Source organism: Leptopilina boulardi, unplaced genomic scaffold, assembly GCF_019393585.1.
Source record: "Leptopilina boulardi isolate dan_hultmark-lab unplaced genomic scaffold, ZJU_Lbou_2.1 LbouV2_330, whole genome shotgun sequence".
Taxonomy (NCBI): domain Eukaryota; kingdom Metazoa; phylum Arthropoda; class Insecta; order Hymenoptera; family Figitidae; genus Leptopilina; species Leptopilina boulardi.
Genome location: NW_026137897.1, coordinates 989,498 through 1,007,167, shown reverse-complemented (window position 1 = coordinate 1,007,167; position 17,670 = coordinate 989,498). Strand labels below are relative to the sequence as shown.

Below are 17,670 nucleotides of genomic sequence, written 5' to 3'. Positions count from 1 at the left end.
GTTTACAGTGATCGAAATTTTTCACAACCAAAAATTAATTTTAATTATTTGTCTTTAAAACAAATTTTGTAACAAATTAATTTATTTAAAAACAAATTATGTTATTTAATTTTTGAATTTCTTTTTTTTTACGAAAAAGCGCGCAAGCGTGAGAATAAATTTTAAAAATACACCACAAGATGTCACCACAAGTGACAAGTATGTGACTAAAAGCAGCGTCAAAAAGTTTTTATTAATAAAAGAATTGCGATGAAAAAATTGTGAAAACGTAAAAGTAAATTTAAAATAATTAGTTATATTAATTGTAGTAATAATCTTTTTGTTGTTTTTAAAACAAATTGTTGATAATAACGGGCTTTTATTGATAGTTAAATTTACGTTGTAAACATACATTATTTAGGTTAGGTTAAAGGGCACCTTTTTTAAGGTTTTAATTTTTATTTTATTTTTTTTTTTTTTTTTTTACTTATAAAAAGTTATATTATTTGTTAGATAAAACGTTGAAATTGTTTAAATTCGTATAATAAATAAAAAAAAGAGAGTAATTGCATACTGCAGTTATGTACTTCGATTGCCGAAATACGATTGTTTTATGGTGATAATATGTCAAAATCAAATATAAGAAAAATAACAGTTGAGACTACGAAATGTAATATTGATACTCGACGTCCAAGTGTTTTTGAAAGATTAGGCACTAAACCTGCAATTGTCAGCAATATACAAAATACTTCAGATTTTTGTAGAAATTGGGCAGTTAATGGCAGTTGTTCATACGGAAAAAGCTGCAAGTAAGTTTTCTTTTATTTTTTCATTTCATTCTTGTTTTCTTTTTTTTTTTTTTTTTTTTAATACGATTGTTATTTGAAATTTTATTCCAGAAAATAATTGATATTTTTTTGTTTTAACTTTATTTTTTGAAAGTTAGATTTTTTTTTTACATTGTTGCAAATTGAATTTTTAAACCGAAACGAAAATAAAATTAGGAAATAAATAGAATTAAGTTTATTTCAAATGAATAAGTGTTTTTTGGATTTTTAAAATTGTTTTTATTAACAGATATGCAAATACCCATACGTTAATTAGTCCATCAAAACGAGCGAAAAAGGATAATGCAACAACGAATGCTTCGTTGGTAAGATAGTTTTCAATTTAAAAAAAAATTTCTCTTAAAATTAGATAATCCTTAATGTTTCTTTTTTTTTAATCTTTTAATAAATTTATTTTTTTTTCAAATATTTGTGGGTTTTTTTTTTAATTAATTATCTCAATTATTAAGTCCTATTTATATAATTATTTTTTTCGAAAACATCCGTGTGTTATTATTTTTCACTATTATTTCGAATTTTCAATTGATAAATATTATTAATAGCTTTTAAAATTGTCTTTCTATTTATTTTTAAATTAAATAGAATTTTCCTCTATTTAGAAAATTAGACATCAACATTGCCATTTATATTTTATATTTTCAGTCTTAATTCGAATTTTAAACTGTGTTAAATTATTATTTTTATGTTAATTTTTCCACTGGGATTATTAAATTTTTCAGCAAAATTCAGTTTATTCATTTTTTGTTTATCAATAATGGTGAGCTTTTAAATTGGTTATTATTTCATATTTTTTTTATATTTAACTTGTAAACACTTAAAATTAATAAATTGTTTGTCTTTCATTAGAATTTCTATTTAAAATTTATAATGGATTTTCCATTTTTTTTTTCATTCAAAATAAAAATCAAAAATTAAAATTAAAAATAGAAATTAAAAATAAAATTTATAATAAAAATTAAAAATTAAAATTAAAAATACATATGGTTTTTAAATATATTTAATCGTTGAAAATAATTTTCTTATTTTAAGAAATATTTTAAGCAATAAATATTTCCCTTTCCCATATAATTCGTTTTTAGTGCTGTTTTTTTACGATTTTTAAACCCATTATTTCTATAAGAAGAAACTATGACAATGCAGTAGTAAAGATTATGAAAATGTTTCAAAAAGAGATAAAATTCTTTCGTATGGAAATTTTTTTTTAAAATTTTGTATTTTAGTGAAAATATCGAAGGAATTTTTGTTTCTTTTAAATTTTTAAATGTACTTAGAAATTTTTTTTTTTATTGAAACATTTTATTTAATTTTGTTTCTTAATATTTTTAACTACATAATGCCATTAAATGTTTAGTTATTAAAAAGTGTAATTTTTAGCGGAAATCGTTTAATTTTTTTTTTATCCCATTAGCTTAATGAGGATCCATTTAAACGATTAACGTCTAAACTTGTGAAAAAAGCATCGCACAGTCCTGATTTAAATTTAGAAGATTGGAATCAAACGGATCTTGAATACGAGGACGAGAAGGTTTTAGAGAGACGTCGACAACTTTTGCAAAGGGAATTAGAAATCCAAATGAAGAAAGACAAGGAGGTGCATGGAAAGGAAAAGACGAAAACAAAGAAGAAAATTATGAGCTCGTCATCGAGTTCTCGTAGTTCGAGTTCATCAAGTAGTAGCAGTAGTTCAAGCAGTGACGATTCATCATCAACATCGACATCCGATTCACGTAAAAAGGTCAAGAAACTTAAGAAAATCAAACATCATAGCGCATCACCCGATTATAATGACGACAAGGATCGAAAAAAGAAGTAATATACCTTTTTTTTAAAAATGTAACATTAATTTTAATCTAATTTTTTCCTTTTTTTCAGATTAAAACTAAAACGACTAGGGCAAAAAAATGAAAAATTAATAACAAAAAAGAAGCAACGTAAAATTGAAGTTGCAAAAAAAGATGAAAAATCAACAAAAAAAGTGAATTCAGTACCAAATTCAGTGCGTAAACATTCAGTACCAAGGACAAAATCACCAGTGCCAATTTCATCGAATAATAGTAAATCATCGAAAGAAAAAAATCGCAGTGAATCACCACCTAAAGTAAAAGTAAAAGAAACAGAAAGAGATAAACATAAAAAAATACGCGCTGATGAAATTGTCATTAAGGAAACAGGAAAAAATAAATCATCACAAGAGAAGCCAAAAGAATTAGAAAAGAATATAAATAAAAATCGTTTAGAGGAGAAAATTGGTAAAATTGATGATAAAACAAAACGTCGTTCAAAGGAACGTGAAAAACGTTCACGTACACCACCATTGGATCGTTTGAAAATAAAATCTTCATCATCATCAAAAAGAAGTAGAACACCAGAGAAAATAATGAAAAAACAAGATCATAATACACCGTCCAAACAGAGTTCAAGTCGTTTGCGTGATTTAGATAAAAAAGAACGTGATTTTGATAAAAATTCTTACAATAAACGTGAAAGAAGTAAAGAACGTGAGGAGTCGAGAAAAAATGAAAAATCACGACCATCAAGTAGTCAGGATGATCAAACACATCGTAAAAATATTAATTTTGATGATAAAAATTGTCCCCGTCAACGTAGTAAGGAACGTAGGGATAAAGATTCAAGAAATGAACATTCACGAATGAATCGCGATCAAAGGGATAAGGATCGTGATGATATACAAGAACGTCGTGATCGTCAACGTGAACGTGAACGCGATAAGGAGATAACAAAAATTCGTGAACGTGAAATTCCATCATTAATGGCAACAACGGCATTAAATCCTTTGGATAAAAGTGGTTCAAGTCAACGTTATCGTCGCAGTAAGGATCGTAATATCGATAATAAAGGACAATTACGTTCGCGTAATGATCAACAAAAACTTGTTGAACGCGATAGAAGTTCACAGCGTTATGAAGGAAGATTTGATAAAGATTTACATAAGCTAATGGATCGTTTTCCACGTGATGAGAAAAATGTTATTATTGAACGTGATCAAATTTATGAAAGAGATCGTCATAGACGATTTAATTCACGTTTTGAACGTGGACATCCACAGGAGCATAAAGTTGATCAGCATCTACCATTGAAAATAGATCGACGCGATAGTCCTCGTGGTAATATGGAAATGGAGAGAAATTTTGATAGGAATTATTCACGTTTACCACCTGAGCATTGGAATGAAGATGATGATCAGGGATCGCATATGGATTATCATCATCAAGAGGATGATAATCGAAGGAAAAATGTTGAAACAAGACGTTATAGTCCATTTAATGAACGACGTGGAAGAGAAGAAAGGGGACAACGTTATGGAATACAAAATGAAAGACAATTTGATGATATTCATCATTATCAAAGTGATAAAATGCGCGTTAGAGATGAAAGTAGCAATGATAATTGGGATGTTCATCACGATATTGAACATCGTGATCGTAATTATCAAAGTAATAATGATTGGGAGGAGAGAGAATGGCGTTGTGGAAGAGGAATGTGGGAAAGAGAGAGTCTACCACGTTCTGATGCACACGAAGAGGAATGGTCATCGCGTTACGATAGTCCAATGTCAGATTGGAAAATAAATGAAACAAGAAAATGGGATAATCAACCACCGCCAATGCAACATATGAGTCGTGGTTCTTATCGTAATGATAGAATGAAAGAAATTGATGCTGGTGAATCGAATCATGGTAAAAGAAGAAATTATAATACAACAACTGAGATACGTGATGAGATACCTGTTCATTTAACAAAACAGGGTGCATTACATAATAGTATGAAAGATGAGCCAATTAATAAGAAATTAATGGAATTGGCTGAGGGTAGACCGAGGAGAAGTCGTGAAAAATCGTCGGATAGTTTTCAAAAAAAAATGTCACCAAAGGAGAAAATTGAAGTCAATAAGGAAACATTAATTTTACCACCTGAAGTAAAACGTGTCAATATCGAGGAATCATTGCAAACATTACACACTGAAAGTGATCTCAGTGATATAAGCGATGATCCGGATGATATTCTCAATATGGATGATGAGGTGAGATATTTAGTTTTTTTTTTTGAAAAAAAAAAAATTTCCCGAATTTCTTTTTCAAAATTCAATTATTGGATAAAATCAAATCTTTATAAAAATTTCAATTAAAAATTCAATTTTGTATATCAATTATGGAATAATTTAATTATTCTAAAATACAACAATTTTTGTACTTTAAAATTCTATTCTTTTTTAATTTATTTAAATTTTAACTTCGTCTCTTTAATTTGTTTTTCTTAAAATTTAAATTGTGAGAATTTTAAAAATAATTGAATTTAGAATAAAAAATGAATAGGAAAATAAATTAATTTATTAATTATACCGGTAATAACTTAATTACTCTAAAATCTCTTTAAATTTATTTTACTTCAAGTTTAAATTGTGTGAATTTTAAATAAAAATTGAATAAAACTATAGTGGGAAAGAAAAAATTGTAAAACTTTGTAAAAAGTACACAATAGAGAAATAAAAAAAAAAACTAATAAAAATTGAATAGAAAAATAAATTAATTGACAAAATAATTGTATTTTAGAATAATTGAATATTTTAATAATTAATGTAAATTAAATTAAAAAATTATATATACACAAAATTGAATTTTAAATAAATTATAATTTTAATATAATTAGAAATTCTAATTAAATTACACATGAACAAAATTCTGTTAAATAAAAGAATCTTTCTTTGGAAATTCAGAGAAATATAAATAAATTAATAAAATAAAAATTTAAATAAATTTCAGTAAAATGAAATTTTTGTTCAATGAAAATTGTATCAAATAAAAATTTGTAAATTCAATTATGTATTTTATAGGAAATTAAATTTTTTTACATTAAATAAAATAATAAATTTTAATTAATTTATTTTAATGAATAAAACTAATTTTTTGTTATATTTCAGGTAATTGAGAAGGTAACAAAGAAATGTATTGAACCTGTCGATCAAGATTCTTCTTCAAATCAAAATCAAGATGTTTCTCAAGCGCCTACTAAACAATCAGCAGAAAATACTATTTTCTCAAAGGAAAAAGACACTTCCGAAACAATTCCCTATAGGTACTTTTCTCTTAATTTACAATAACATTAATTATATTTGTAATTTTTAGTCACTAATTTTTTTTTTTTTTTTTTAAATTAAATATTAAAAATTTTAAATTAGAATGAAATTAAAATTCTATTAAAATAATTGAAAATTTAGTAAAGAATAAAAATTAATATTTGCGATTAATTAAAATATTGATTAATAATTAAACAATTATAATTATTATAATATTATTTTGAATTTATCACTCGGCAGCATTTAATAATAAAAATGATGATATAATTATTGTAATTTTTTTAAAAAAAGTAACTGTCCTTTTTTTTATTTTAGCAATAAAAATATTGAAGATGAGAGTATGGAGACAATGGACTTTGAAGAAATATCGGACGGTGAATTGGAGGAGGATATTAAAACAAGTGGAAAAGGTTTGGGAGATGCATTGGGAGTTGATTGGGCAAGTCTTGTCAATGAATCGCAACCACGACGTTCTCAAAATCAAGACGTAACACAAAATCGTTGGCAATGTAAAGCTGTTTTTCAACGAATTGGCATTTCCGTTAAAGCCGCTGGCAATGAATTAGTGGAGAAATTTATCAAAAAATATGGAGATACTGGTGAGAGAAATTAATAAAATTTTATTTTATTTTCTCATTTTTAATTTTATAAAATTTTAGTTATTTTTAAATTTTATTTTTTTTTTCATTTATGTTTTCTTTTTTTTGTCAAATAGAAAACGAAAAACTTTTTATGGACGACATCGCTTTAATGCACACAGCTTTAGTGAGAAAACATCTTTTTGATAATTCCACGTATGGATTATTGTCCGGTGACGATTTACTCTACAGGTATTTTAATTAATTCGCTTAAAATTATTATTTCTAATTAGCTAATTTGATTTTATTTTTATTAAATAATTTTATTTTAGTAGCAAATGTGAGCGAAAGGAAGAAAATCCAGAGGATTTGAAACCGTGTACAAATTTGTACGAAGAGGCAAAAATGCTTTTACAACAAGCTGCGTAACGGCAAACGTCAATTCACGTTTCTTCAATGCACTAAAAAAGTTTGGAGTTCTTTTTTTTTTTGTCGATTTTTGCTCACTGTTGAAACGTTATTTATATAAATATATATACATAACACTTTAATCAAAGACAGTTAAATGCTCAGGTGAGAATGAATTGCTGCTTAATAATTATTATTTTACAAATTTAAAATATAAGTAGACAAGTAAATAAGTGTCGCTATACATTGCTTTTAATTTACACTAATAAAAATTAAAATTAATTTTTTTCCCTGTTCTTTGTCAAAAGAAAATTAAAATTGTCTACTTCTTTAAAAGAAGTAATTTAAAAAAAATATTCAAACTATAAATTAAAAATCAACGAATAAGAGAAAAACAATTTTTTTAAAAAAATTTTAATCTTTCATGATTGATGAATGACTTTTTCAATATAATCTTTCATGATTAATAAATAGAATATTAAAATATGAAAAAAATGTATAAAGATTGCTTACATTTGTATGAATATCAAATTTAATTTTTTCTTTTTTAATATATATATATATATATATTATATATATGGCTACAAAATTCTACATCTTTGAATAGAATTTAAGAATATTTAAGAAATGAAAAACAAATTAAATTAAAATTAATGTTATACAAGTTTCGATAATTGTATATATATATAAAACAAATAAAAACCGAATGAAATATGTTATGCAAAAAAATGAAACTAATCATTGTACAATGTAAAATTTAATGAGATTCTGCGAATCTAACAATTGACTTGTGTAAATTATTTGACATTAACGATATTATGTGTTAATTAAAATAAAATATATTTTGTCATTACAATTTTATGCAAAAAAAAAAAAAAACAGGAAAATCATTTAGCGTTACAAAATGTAATATTTTTTTTTTGCAATATTTAGAGTGCAAAATAAATTTATTGTTAAATAAGTTGGTTTGAAAACAAAAAATTATTTGAAATTTATGTAAATAAAAATACATATTTCGTAATTTTGTTTTTTTTATTAATCCCAAATTTTTGAAAAGTTCAATATTATTTTTCTCAGTAAAAAAATTAATTTACTTTTTTTTAATGGAATAAATTTTATATTGTTTTAAGTAATTTTTTAATTATTTTATTTGACAATTTAAAAAAATTTATTAATTTAAAAAAAATTTTTTATTCTTTTTTTTTTCTTAAAATAAATCTAAACTGCTTTTTTCCCATAAGATCAATATTAAATGTTTAGGAGAAATTTTGGTTCCACTGAGTATATATTAATATATATACCGAGTGATGTAAAAGAATATTAAAATAATAATTATAATTATAAAGTAAAATTAATTTTTATTATTTTTATCTTCAACTACTTTGACAGTTTAACTTTTAATTAAAATTAGCAAATATTTATTAATTAACACCATTACAAATTAAATAATAAAATAAATATTATTAATATTATGTCTGTTTATTTCTTTTTATTTTATTTAATTGCGATAAACAACTAATTATGCAATTAATTTATTTGACAGTTTGATTTTTGAGGTTAGAATTCAATTGTTTTTCTACATTTATGTTTTTTATTTCCATATTTCGCTTAAAAAATTTAATTTATTTACTAAAAAAAAACATTATTTACTTTGTATAATTAAATTGCATATTTGATAAACGAAAGTAATTTATAAACAATGAAAATTTCATTTATTTTTCGTGCCACTTCTTATTTTGACATTATAACATTCTAATACATTATCAGAATTTATAACCGTATTTTCATTCACAATTTGAAAGATTTGTATTGGGAATATAGAATCTATAAAGAAGTGGCACGATATCAGCCAATCAGATTGCAGCTTTAGGATATTAGGAGACTAACTGGAAAGTATTAGGAGCAGTAGAATAAAACAGAAGTGGCACGGCGACAGCCAATCAGATTGCATCTTTAGAATAGTAGTTGGCTTATCAGAAAGTATTAGGAGCAGTAGAATAAAACAGAGGTGACACATTCTTGTATATTGTACATAATACTAAAGCTTCGTTCCGATTGGTTGATATTGTGCCACTTCTTCTAACATTCTATACTCCTGGTATTAATTTGTCATATTTCCACCGAGAAATAGCCTTTTCAATACATTGAATGTATTGGGAGGGTATGATATATTAAAATAAGAAGTGGCACAAATAATATATTGAATTAGAGGTTATGAATATGTTTCAAATGTGTTAATTAATTATAAATATTGACAAGAGATCATTTAAAACAACAAAAAGAAATAAATAAATTAAATATTGAATAAATTGGTATGTAATAATTATACGAAATACATATTATTTATCGGTAAAACTAAATTTAATATTATACAATTTTATTCTAACCTCAAAATTAGTAAATGTCAATCTGTCAACAACAAATCAAGTTTAAATAATTAATTAATTTTTAAAAGAAGTAATATTATAATAAAGCAGTAATTTACTTATTTTAATCTAATTTCTACATTTTATCTATTGAAATTATTGAAATAAATCCAATTTTACTAAAATTAAAATAGACAAATAAATAAAAAGAGACTATTTTTTTTTCATTTATTCGTTTTTGAGATTATTTATGTATAGGTAAAAAATTATTTTTTTTGTTTCTTAAAAAAGAGAATCACCTAGTACATTTATATACTCGGTGAATAAAAAAAAATTTCTCAAAATTTGCGCATTAAGATTATATTGCAATTGAATTCAAATAATTCTTTTTTTTATTTGTTAAACATTTACAATTAAAGAATAATATTTTTTCTAATAAATATTACTGTAAACAAAAATAAGAAAAAATTTTGCTATAAAAATATTGAAGATCTTCTTTTTATTTGTTAAAATGTTTTGGTTAATTATTATAAACTGTCAAAATTTCATTTGGCAATTCTTTAAATTAATTTAATTTGAAAATTTTGTGCTTTATTATAAAAAAAAGTTTTAAAAATAAATAAAAAAATTTCTTTAATATTGTGTAATTATAAAATAATATATATATACGAAAAATTATAATTTCTAACCTCGAAATTTGTAGTTTCTTTTTTAATTTTACAGATATTTGACGAATTTTGGATTTTATTTTTAATATTTAAAAAAAAAAAAAAAATTTCCCCGAAAATGAGTAATTATACTGTGATTACGTCGGATTTTGTAAATGTCTCAGTGACAAATTCTGGAAATCAAACAACATGTGTTGAAAGAAGATTTCAAAAAGGCATAACAATCGATGAATTGAAGGTATATAATTAATATTAATTATATTTTTTTTTTTATTATTTATAGTTAATGCATTTTGGCTTTGAACGAACTTCCGGTAAACACAAATAAATTTATAATATATAATATTAAAATATTAAACAAAAATTTAAAGATAAATACAAATTTCAAATCACTTTAGCAAATTTTTAATATTAATATTAATAATTATTTATTTGTTTATTATAATAATTTAACATAGATATATATTATCTTTTTACATGTGTTTATTTTAATATTAATAATATTAGAATATTAGTAATAAAAAATTCTCAATTTCAGGGTAAACTTGAATTATTAACCGGTGGAAATTCAATGACAATGAATATTGAAGTTTATGATAAAAATGATAAATTAATATGCAAATTAAACGAATCAAGTCGTCTCTTAGGATCATATCCAATCGATGATGGCATGAGGATACATGTAAGTATTTTAAAAATATAACGAAACTGAAGTACGCAACGTTTATATAAACGATTTTTAAAGAAATAATTTTTTTAAATGAAAAATTCTATAATTTTTTACCTAAAAAATATTTTTTTTATAATTTGTTGATTAATGAAAACTGCAAAAAATATTGTTTAGGCAAAAAATTAAAGAATTTTTCATTTAAAAAAATTATTTCTTTAAAAATCGTTTATATAAACGTTGCGTACTTCAGCTACGTAAAATATAAAACTAATAAATAAACAAAATCTTAACATTAAATTGTATTTTTTGTATTTGTAAATTTTATTTTTTAACATTATGAAATAAAATTTAATTTCTATTTTTTTTTTTTTTAAATACAGGTTGTAGATAATTTCTCTCGTCAATTGGAAGATGATTTATCTAGTGTGGAAAAATTTGAATTGTCCGAGGAAGATTATTCAAAAAGAACAGGTACTCCAATAAGTTAATTTAGAAAAAAATTTAATATTTTAATAATTAAATTAATAACTGAAATAAATATTAGATACGGTAAAAGCATTTTTGGAGAAAAATAAATTGGGAAAATATAATGAAGAAGAAATGAAGCGTAAAGAAGAAGAGAAATTAAAGGAAGAAGAAGCTGAGGAAGCTGCTGCACGATTGTGTAAAATTGGAGATCGTTGTGAAGTTCAAGTTCCAAATCAGGCAAAAAGAAGAGCGACGGTCATGTACGTTGGTGAGTAATTTCATTAAATAAATAAATTAATTAAAATTAATAAACAAATAAAAATTAATAATAAATAAAATAATAAAATATATGACATATTTCTTCAGGTAAAACTGATTTTAAAGAAGGTTGGTGGGTGGGAGTAAAATATGACGAGCCTCTTGGTAAAAATAACGGAAGGTAAATGACAATTATTACATTTTATAATTATTAGTTCATTTTTTATGAATTAAAATTAATTTAAATTTTAATAAAAAGTAACTTATTTTACTAAAAAAAAAAAAATTAAAAATTGCGAGAAAAAATATTTTAAAAATCTAATTATACAAAAAAAAAAATTGAAAATTTCCAATTATTGTTTTAGTGTTAATGGAAAGGTATATTTCGAATGTGGTCCAAAATATGGTGGTTTTATAAAACCACATCATGTGAAAGTTGGCGATTTTCCCGAAGAAGATTACGATTTGGATGAGGAGCTTTAGTTTATATAAATTAATAACCCCCTTTTTTTTAATACTCTATTTTTAAAATTAATAAAACTATTTTTTTTTGGACATCATTCTCTTTTTTTTTTTTTTATTTCAATTCATAAAAAATTGTTTTTTCCTATTACAAAAGTAATACGAAAATTAATCAAATATCTTAAATTAATTAACTAATTTATTATAATTATAAATATATTTATAGTTATTAGTATTTTCTTCGCTTAATAATTTCTGGTCGCCAATTAACTGGATGTGTTTCCTCAGACTGAAAAAAAAAAGTTTTGATTTTTATACTTCTTTTCTTTTTTTTAAATAAATATTATAAATTTTAATAAATTTTTTAAATAATTTATCAAATATTAATATATATTTATTATATAATAATAATAATAATAATATAATTAATGTAATATTTTAAAAAATCTACATACCGCTGTGTCATCTTCTTTGTACATTTTAACGGTTTTATCAGCCTCGGTTGTAATTAATCTTGTGCCTGATTTATCGAAAGTAAGACTGAAAATTCCAGCCTCATTGTCCATTGAACCTGGTTGCACTGGTGATTGTAATCGTTGGAAATTATAACTAAAAAGAAAAATTCAAACGTATAGTAAAATTATTAAATTCTATTTCAAAAATTATTTTATGAAATTTTATTTTTGAAATTTAAAAACTATTAATTAGTATAATTTTGATGATTAATTAAAAATTTGAAAAATGAAATTAACTTTTAAAAATATTGATTGTGAAACGAACCCTGTTCTCCAATCCCAAAAATGAATTGTCCCGTTATCAGCGCCAGAAACAAGAACGCCTTCTTGATTAATTGCTAAACAATTAACAATTGCATTGTGTCCTGATAAATTTTGTATAAATTTACCATCTGGACATTTCCATTGTTTAATATTGTCAGGAGAAGCACTGGCAAAGGCGTATCTTTAATAAAACAAAAAATTAATTACTAATAAATTAATTTACTGCAAAAAAAGTCAATAAATTAAATGATAATAATAAATATAAAATTGAAAAATGTTTTTGATAATTACAATCCAGGATGATGGGCAACAGCTCTAACGCTCTTTTTATGATTGGTGAGAGTAGCTCGAGATTTTCCAGCAGCCAAGTCCCATAATCTTATTGTCTGATCATGACTACCGGTAATAACCTAAGTTGAAAAATAATTAATATTCTAATTAAATACATACAAATATTTAATTTTTTAAAACTTAAACACAAAATTTCTGCAAAAAAATCTTTTCCTCTGGATGTTTATTGAAAAATATTTAAATTTCTCCAGAATTGAATAAAATAAAAATAATTAGTTAACAATTGAAGAAATACCTGTGGTTCGTATTGAGAACAAATAACACTTGAAACTGTATTTGTGTGTCCCGTTAATGTATGAATATTAACTTTCGATCTCATGTCCCAAACTCTTGCTGTTGCATCGCGACCAGCAGTCAATAAAATATCAAGTGTGGGATGAAGAGCCATTGAATAAACAGCGGATAAATGACCGTGATAGTGTCTAATCACCTGTAATTAAAAACCAAATTTAAATTAGGTAATTCATTTATAAAATTCATTTCTAATTTTATTTCATTTTATTTAATATTATAAATTAATAATTTTATCTATTTATATCTCTATTTTTTAAAAATTTAATTTATAATTAATTAATAACGAATTAAACATTAGGTAATAATAGTAAAATAATTTATTATCCCGTACCTTTTTAATTGTAATAATTATAAAAAAAAATTATTAATTTCTCTCTATTTATACAATTTTTGTTTCTATTTAATCAATATTAAAAACTCGTGAAATTTAAAGTACTAACCTTGTTGTACTCTAAATCCCAACATTTTACTTGTCGATCTTCGCCACAGGAAAATAAATAAGGATGTCTGTCGGAAAATTGTAGACCTCTCACAGAACTTACATGACCCGTCAATGATACCTTTAATTTTCCCGATGCCAAATCCCAAATCTAAAATAATAATTAATTTTCAATAAAGAAGATAAAATTAAATAAATATTTTGTTGCCAATTCAACTTTTTGATAAAAAAAAAACCAATATTTTGTTTGTTGAAATAAAGTTTTTTAAAAATTCTATTGAAATTAAAATTAAATAAAATACAGAAAAAAAATAAAGGATCTAAAAATTAATACCTTGATTACTCTGTCTGCGGATCCAGTGGCGAACCATTCGTTTCCTGGTTCGACTGCACAGCATCTTACCCAACCTAAATGACCAGATATAACGCGATACAATTTCCAAGGTGCGTGCCATTTTGGTTTTGCCATTGAAGGTGCCTTCTTTTGTGGAATTGCCAAAGCAGCACTCGAGTTATTTTGCGTAACTGGTACCAGTGAATTGGACATTGAATTTTGTTGAGGTACCACTGCATTAAATGATTCATCTAAAAAAAAAAGAAATTAATAGGAAAAAAGAATTTATTTTTGAAAATTACCACGAAAATAAGAATTTCAATTTACTAAAGGAAAAGTTTATTTTAAACCTAATTTTATTTCCAATGTAATCTATATTTATTAATAATAGATTTAAATAAAAATAATAAAATTAAATAAAAATTTAATATAAATTTACAAATAAATTTAATTATAAATCTCAATTTTCATTGAAAAAAAACATTTCTTTTGAGAGTTACAGTAAATATTTATAAACTAGCATTATTTGCAATTTAATATAAATAATAAACAAATTATTAAATAAATAAATAATTGAATTAATAAATAAATTATTAAATTAATAAATATTTCTTTTCCCTTGATACAAGAAATAAAATAAAATTTACCTCCAGGCGGAGGAGGATCAGGATTATCATTCTCGCTTTGTGCTTTCATCATTTTCATATTTTTCACTCTATCAACAATTGGACCATAAGTATCTCTGGCTTTTATATTTTTAATAAATTTATCTCTGAAAATGAAAGAAAAAAAGAATCCACAAATATTATTATAAACAAATAAAGAGACAAATAATTAAAATTTTCAATAAGAGAATAACTTACATTTCAGGATCAAATGGAGGTAACATTCCTTGATTATTCACAAACATATCGTGAGTTCTTTTTAAAGATCTAAATACTAAAGTATGCACCGAGTGCTTTTGTATATCGTCCTATAAAATAAATAACGATATTTAAAAAAAAACTATAAATTTCTGTTCTAAAAAAAAATCTTCAATAGTATAGAATTTTTTTTTTTTATATATTAGTTACAAAATATCTTTTTCCAAACAAAAATTACTTACAAAAAATATCTATTTCTAAAAAATTAGTTTATTTATATTTTAAATAAAAATAAAAGAAAAATATAAAATTTTTAAGGTTAGGAATATTATTTTCGTAAATGTTATTTTACTTACGGAATTTTTCATTTTCGTACAGTTGATATAAATTAATTGTACAAATAAAATAGAACTTCACTATGTAATATTATTAAATTTCCTAATTCTTTGTAATATTATAATATTAAAATATTAAAAATCTTAAATATAATTAAAAAATCAGTTCAAGCCGCTGTGTACTCGTAGGCATTCGCCATATTGTTTTTAAGTGTTTGAAATTATCAATAGTCGATAATGTAGAAAATTACCGACAAAGCAAGCGACCTCTAGTATTAATAACGCCCGGCGTCATGAAGGCGGCGCAACAATCGCGCACAATCGAGTTGGCCGCCGTAGACTACGGACGACAGGACCAACGAAGTTAACGCCATTTTCTATGTTTGCGGGAGGACTTTAACGCGAGTTTCATGCAAATGTTTTAAAATAACAAAATTCTTAAAGTTTACAGTGGTGCTCGTGTGTTATTAGTGTTATGTTTGGATACAAGTTCCGGCAATTATTGGATATGGTGAGTTACTTGTAAATTGATTGATTCCCGGGTTGCTGACAATCTTGTGTCACCCGATTTTTTTTTTTTTTTTGATCCTTTCTTCGTGTGTTAGTGTTAAAATTGGGATGGGTCGCTTAATGATAGTGATGATTTGTATTAATTGTCAAATTTTATCGACAATTGAAAAATATAGTGTTTATTAAACAATGGCAAAAGTCATGGTAGAGTATGGCAATTGTTTTACCATCGTTTTTTTGTTCTAAAGTACATTAAACACCGTAATAAGACACAGGGGCGTAGGTTCGAAGGCGGTACACATGGCTGATGGGGCGCCGGCTATGCAGGGGGTGGTTTTTTGTCACATAGAAGCATACAAGTAAAAATCGTCGCTTAAAGATTCAATATTTAAACCAGCCACTCCCGATTTTGGTTTTTTTTTTTTATATTTCATTAGGAATATTTTTTCTAATTTGAATAATATAAATTTCGTGTGTTTGAATAGAGTTTTAAGGTTTTTTTTCTTGTTTATTTCGTTGGTAGTTCTTTTGACTTAATCAACTTGACAGGTATAAGGAGATATTGCGTGACACTGATATAGTTATTCATGCATGTCATTGAAACATTTTTCTATAGTTGGGAATTATTTTTAAAATAATGAGATCAAATAACAGGTTTTTTGGAAAATTTTTCATTTGGTTCAATGACCTAGAATTTGATCTTAATTTTTTTCGTTGATTATTTTAAATTGGAAGTAAAAAAAAAGTCACAATTAAGTCATTGCTATGGCAAGCTACTGTTTTGTAAATTGACGAGTGAAATTGATGATAGGGTCATCTAATCATTTAATTAAGCGTCGATTTAATTTGCTACATTGCCGACTTCTTTATTACAGATTGATGCGAGACAAAGTGAGACATATTGTGCTTTATGATAATTGAGAAATTTTTTTTCGGTTTTTACTTTTTTTTCTTTTTACTATTAAGAATCGTAATTATTTTTATTTCTTTTTTACTTCTGATAAGAAATAGAATTTTTTTTTTATCTATATGCAGTGCATTTAACGTGACTAGTTATCACTGACATTTTACTTTATTGTTCGATAATGATTCCAGAAATTCTGTCAGTTTTTGATAAAAAACATTTTTTAAATTTGTTACACATTTTAAAATTCTATTTAATTTTGGTTATAATTTATTTTTAGAATTTTAGTGAAAATTCAGATACGTTTTTTTTATTCATTTTTATTGTTTAAATTTTAAGAATAATTTTTTGAATTTAAAATTGATTTTATTTTGATTTCTTGATACAATGAGAATTTTTTTTGCAAATTATGTGTATTCCAAGAAAGGTATATAGATTATTTATACATATATATATATATATTCTCTCAGTTGATGCTGGAGAAAATTTCTCGGTTAAAGCTGAAGGACAAATGACGTGACTACTTATTCTTGGCACGCTTTTACATAGTTCTAGAATAGGATGAAACTGTTTACTGCACTGGAAAGAAGAACAAGGCAATTTTCCATTTAATCATTATAAAGATAAATAATTTATTCCGATGAACTGAAAAAAAAAATTGATTCTAATAATGCATTACTTTATTATTTATTTATTATCAAATAAAATTTTTTAAATAATTATTATTTGAGACAATTTATATAAATAAAATATTTATTTAAAATACATAAATTATTGGTTCAATTATATAATTCAAATAAAATTTATTTGGTAAAAATTATTTGATTCAAGTAAATATATTTATTTAATAAAATAAAGTAATGGATTATTTGAAGAAAATAAAATTTTTTTTCTGTGCGTTAGTTTCAGAATTCGAAAATTATTTATATATCACACAGAAAATTGTTGGTTATTAAAATAAAATTTTATTTAAATAAATAAGATCTTATTTTAATAAAAAAAAAAATTGAAGGTTATTTGTTTATAATTTGGTATTAAATTAAGTATTTTTTTTTAATAAC

General features: G+C 23.8%; 4 protein-coding genes across 9 annotated transcripts in view; 3 read left to right on the top strand and 1 right to left on the bottom strand.

The window, feature by feature from the left end:
* The first annotated feature begins 182 nt into the window (after nt 1–182).
* LOC127285183 (zinc finger CCCH domain-containing protein 13-like) lies at nt 183–7,186 on the top strand. 3 transcript variants are annotated; one of them, XM_051311051.1, is made up of 8 exons: nt 183–788; nt 1,057–1,132; nt 2,236–2,636; nt 2,700–4,869; nt 5,767–5,921; nt 6,238–6,521; nt 6,638–6,752; nt 6,836–7,186. In XM_051311051.1, exons 1-8 carry the CDS (start codon nt 604–606, stop codon nt 6,927–6,929), a joined length of 3,480 nt encoding a protein of 1,159 aa, XP_051167008.1. In that variant the 5' UTR covers nt 183–603; the 3' UTR covers nt 6,930–7,186. The 3 variants fall into 3 exon arrangements, with proteins under 3 accessions (XP_051167008.1, XP_051167007.1, XP_051167009.1); XM_051311050.1 differs by having other exon boundaries at nt 184–788; nt 6,833–7,186; XM_051311052.1 differs by lacking the exons at nt 183–788; nt 1,057–1,132 and adding an exon at nt 1,457–1,584 and having other exon boundaries at nt 6,833–7,186.
* Nucleotides 7,187–9,055: 1,869 nt separating this feature from the next.
* Nucleotides 9,056–11,893, top strand: LOC127285342 (tubulin-folding cofactor B). Of its 2 annotated transcripts, none has more exons than XM_051311322.1 (7): nt 9,056–9,220; nt 9,998–10,180; nt 10,481–10,624; nt 10,993–11,083; nt 11,157–11,348; nt 11,447–11,519; nt 11,704–11,893. In XM_051311322.1, exons 2-7 carry the CDS (start codon nt 10,061–10,063, stop codon nt 11,819–11,821), a joined length of 738 nt encoding a protein of 245 aa, XP_051167279.1. In that variant the 5' UTR covers nt 9,056–9,220; nt 9,998–10,060; the 3' UTR covers nt 11,822–11,893. The 2 variants fall into 2 exon arrangements, with proteins under 2 accessions (XP_051167279.1, XP_051167280.1); XM_051311323.1 differs by lacking the exon at nt 9,056–9,220 and adding an exon at nt 9,343–9,365.
* Nucleotides 11,894–11,933: 40 nt separating this feature from the next.
* On the bottom strand, nt 11,934–15,382 carry LOC127285340 (pleiotropic regulator 1). The gene is made up of 10 exons (XM_051311320.1): nt 15,217–15,382; nt 14,861–14,970; nt 14,645–14,769; nt 13,998–14,248; nt 13,665–13,814; nt 13,166–13,360; nt 12,871–12,989; nt 12,581–12,760; nt 12,256–12,409; nt 11,934–12,089 (listed from the first exon to the last, which is right to left on the bottom strand). The coding sequence occupies exons 1-10, from the start codon at nt 15,226–15,228 to the stop codon at nt 12,030–12,032; spliced, it is 1,356 nt and encodes a 451-aa protein (XP_051167277.1). The 5' UTR covers nt 15,229–15,382; the 3' UTR covers nt 11,934–12,029.
* Nucleotides 15,383–15,524: 142 nt separating this feature from the next.
* Nucleotides 15,525–17,670, top strand: part of LOC127285339 (actin-binding protein WASF3) — a 44,026-nt gene continuing 41,880 nt past the window's right edge. For all 3 annotated transcript variants that reach the window (XM_051311318.1, XM_051311319.1, XM_051311317.1), the window contains exon 1: nt 15,525–15,706. The gene's annotated coding sequence lies outside the window, so the exon portion shown is untranslated. The remainder of the gene's footprint in view (nt 15,707–17,670) is intronic.